The sequence below is a fragment of the Ovis canadensis genome, chromosome 1 (genome assembly GCF_042477335.2).
Source record: "Ovis canadensis isolate MfBH-ARS-UI-01 breed Bighorn chromosome 1, ARS-UI_OviCan_v2, whole genome shotgun sequence".
Lineage (NCBI taxonomy): Eukaryota > Metazoa > Chordata > Mammalia > Artiodactyla > Bovidae > Ovis > Ovis canadensis.
In genome coordinates, this window is record NC_091245.1 from 724,357 (window position 1) to 727,052 (window position 2,696).

The 2,696-nt window shown below is 65.6% G+C and overlaps 1 protein-coding gene across 1 annotated transcript; it reads right to left on the minus strand.

The window, feature by feature from the left end:
• Positions 1 to 405: 405 nt before the first annotated feature.
• On the minus strand, positions 406 to 2,007 carry LOC138432101 (ubiquitin carboxyl-terminal hydrolase 17-like protein 6). Its single transcript, XM_069573678.1, has one exon. The coding sequence runs from the start codon at positions 2,005 to 2,007 to the stop codon at positions 406 to 408; it is 1,602 nt and encodes a 533-aa protein (XP_069429779.1).
• Between the last annotated feature and the right edge of the window lie 689 nt (positions 2,008 to 2,696).

The window sequence follows — 2,696 nt, forward strand, 5'->3', positions numbered from 1 at the left end:
TCTCCAGGCCGCGTCACTCACCAGAGGCCAGCGGTGCGGCCAGGGACTGGAGACGGGGGAAGAAAGGCAAGGCCACACCCAAAGTCCCATCCAGAGAGGACTCTCCCACCCTCGCAGAAGTGGCAGGCCCTGGCACCGCGCTCAGACCTGCTCACGCACCCCATTCGCTCCGCCGACTTCCCAGCAGAGCCAGCCCTCGAGAGCTGAGCTGCTCGGGCACAAACCCGTTCCCGGGGAACACCGAGACCCCGGGCTCACTCCCGGCCCCGCCTTTGCCCAGGAGGCCGCATCGTCCTCACCGCCGGAGAGGAACTCGCTCCTCGTCGGCACTCTTGGTGCGTCGCCCAGGGCGTGCCCCACGCAGGGTGTGCCTGGGCGTCTGCACGCACGTGCGTCAGAGCCGGCCTACCGCCACAGCCCCAGAGATGGCCGCGGCTTCTTGTTCCTCCCCTTGGTCGCTCTGGCCCTCCCGCTGGCACAAGGACGGTGGCCGACGTCCGTCGGCCCCGGAGGCGGGGTGTCCGTGCTGGGACGGTCGAGCCGGTGGTGCTCCTGGGCAGGCGGAGGGCGGTTTCTCCCTCCTCCGTGTCTGGACCGGTGAATCACGACTGCGCCGGCAGGCAGGGCAGCCTGGATCTTGCGCAGCTCCAAGGCCGGCTTCGGTCGGTTGTGTTCTTGCAGGCGTCTCCACTGCTCTAAGCTCATCCCTTCGGCCTCTGTGTCCCCCGGGGACTCCTGCGACCCAGGAGCTCTGCCGCTGGCGTCTCCTGCAGGCTGCCCGGGGTCTGTGGGGTCAGCCCCGAGGGGGGCCGCTGCCCCTCCCCCAGCGCCCTCTTCCCACGCACCCTCCCGGGCGTAGAACAGGACGTAGGCGCTCTGGCTCAGGGCAGCGGTCTCGTCACAGGCTGTCACCTTGGCATCGTCCATCTTATACCATTGGCCGTTGCCCGCTCGGACGTAACAAAAGTAGTGTCCTCGCTCACAGCTCCACCCGGAGTGCACCAGCACGGCATAGAGCACGTAGCCCAGTGGCCCTGCCTTCCGCTCAGACGTGTAGGGCTGCACGTCCAGGCACTGGGGATAGCGCACCTCCTGAGCCCTTTTGGCCCGGCTCAGCTGTGTGAACCGCTTCAGCACCAGCACCAGGACCTGGGAGGTGCTGTGCAAAGTCAACGTCTTGGTGGCAGGCACCTTCCGGAGACAAACGCCACAGTCATAGGCATTTTCCGCCTCCAGCTTCTCGGGCTTGACCAGCTCTCTCAGAGCTTGCTCCACACTCTGAGCCGCCGTGATATCCAGGCTGATGTCCAGGTAAGGGTCGAACGTGTCCGAGACACCGAGGCAGTGGAGACACTGGATCCGAGACCTCCACGTCCCGCCAAAGATCTGACGGACGACGCCGGTGTCCTCGGAGGCGTGGCCCGACGGCTGGGATGCACTCAGGCACCCTTGCTGCATGCCACTCAGAGTGAACATCAGAAACTCGTGGGCGTCTTCCTGCTGGTGTCTGTGGAAGCCCGCCAGCAGGTCCTTGCGGGGCCGGATCACCTCTCCCGCGTGAAGGAGGGCTCGGGTCACGTGAGCTCGCATGGCACAGAGCGTGCAGGAGCCGCCGGCCGGACAGAGGGTGGCGTGCTGCCGGGACACCAGCCAGCTGGCCAGGGGCGGCGTGTGGCTCAGACACTGCAGCGCCGCATTCACGTAGCAGGTGTTCCCCAGATTCTGAAGCCCAGCGCCCAGCCCCCACGGCCCCCTCCAACTCAGGGCGACTTTCTGGCCAGGCGCCAGCCCCGCTGACCCGGGAGCCAAGTCACCCCGCTGGGGGCGCCCGACTGCCGGCGACGGCCCCTCAGGGACAGAGGGTCCCCGAGGGGCATCCGCACCAGCGGCGCTGGCCTGACCACCTTGCCCTCCGGCTAAGACGTTGAAGGGAGCCGGACACCCACCTCCCCCGTGCTCAGAAGCAGCCCCCGGGTCTCTGCAAACAAGGCCCACGAGGGTTTCCATCTCCTACCTGCAGCTGCACGCCGGTGCCTCCTTCCCTCACACCGTCGTCTCCAAAAAGGGCCTTGGCCCCGCCCCCTCGGTCCTTTGGGGGCTTTCCCACCGCCCCACCCCCGCACGTGCAAGCTCCTCATTCGCTGCGGCGGCCGAGGGCCTGCCCACTCCCACTCCCGCCATCCAACCACCGACACTTTTCTCGGGGAATTCCCCTTGACGAAGCCCCGCACGCACTTCCGGCCTGGCCCCCTGGACCAAAGGGCTCCGGATGCAAATGATTCGGGGCCACTGGGCCTTCCCGCCTTGCCCGCTAGAGATTCACTGCGGGCCTTCCAAGTTCAGCACACAAATGCGGGCTGCAGAGGAATGCCGTGGGCTCACCATTCACATCCTAACACACTTGTGCAAACGTATGTCTCCCCCCCTACCCTCTCCCCTTTAGGGGTCTCCCCACCCCAGACCCCTGCCTGAGGACAACCCCTCCCCAGACAACAAGAAACCCTTGCCTCAACTTTGCTCTCCAGTGAAGTCCACTCCGATTTCTATGCTTTCTCACTGGACACTCTCCTAGCGTTCAGGCTCCTAGCACCAAAAGATGCCGAGAGAGTGGCACATATGCTTTTCTCCCTTCAGGGCCGTTGGTCAAGCCCCAAAGCGAGCTCATTCCGAAAGGCATAGTCTTGCTGCAACTTTGG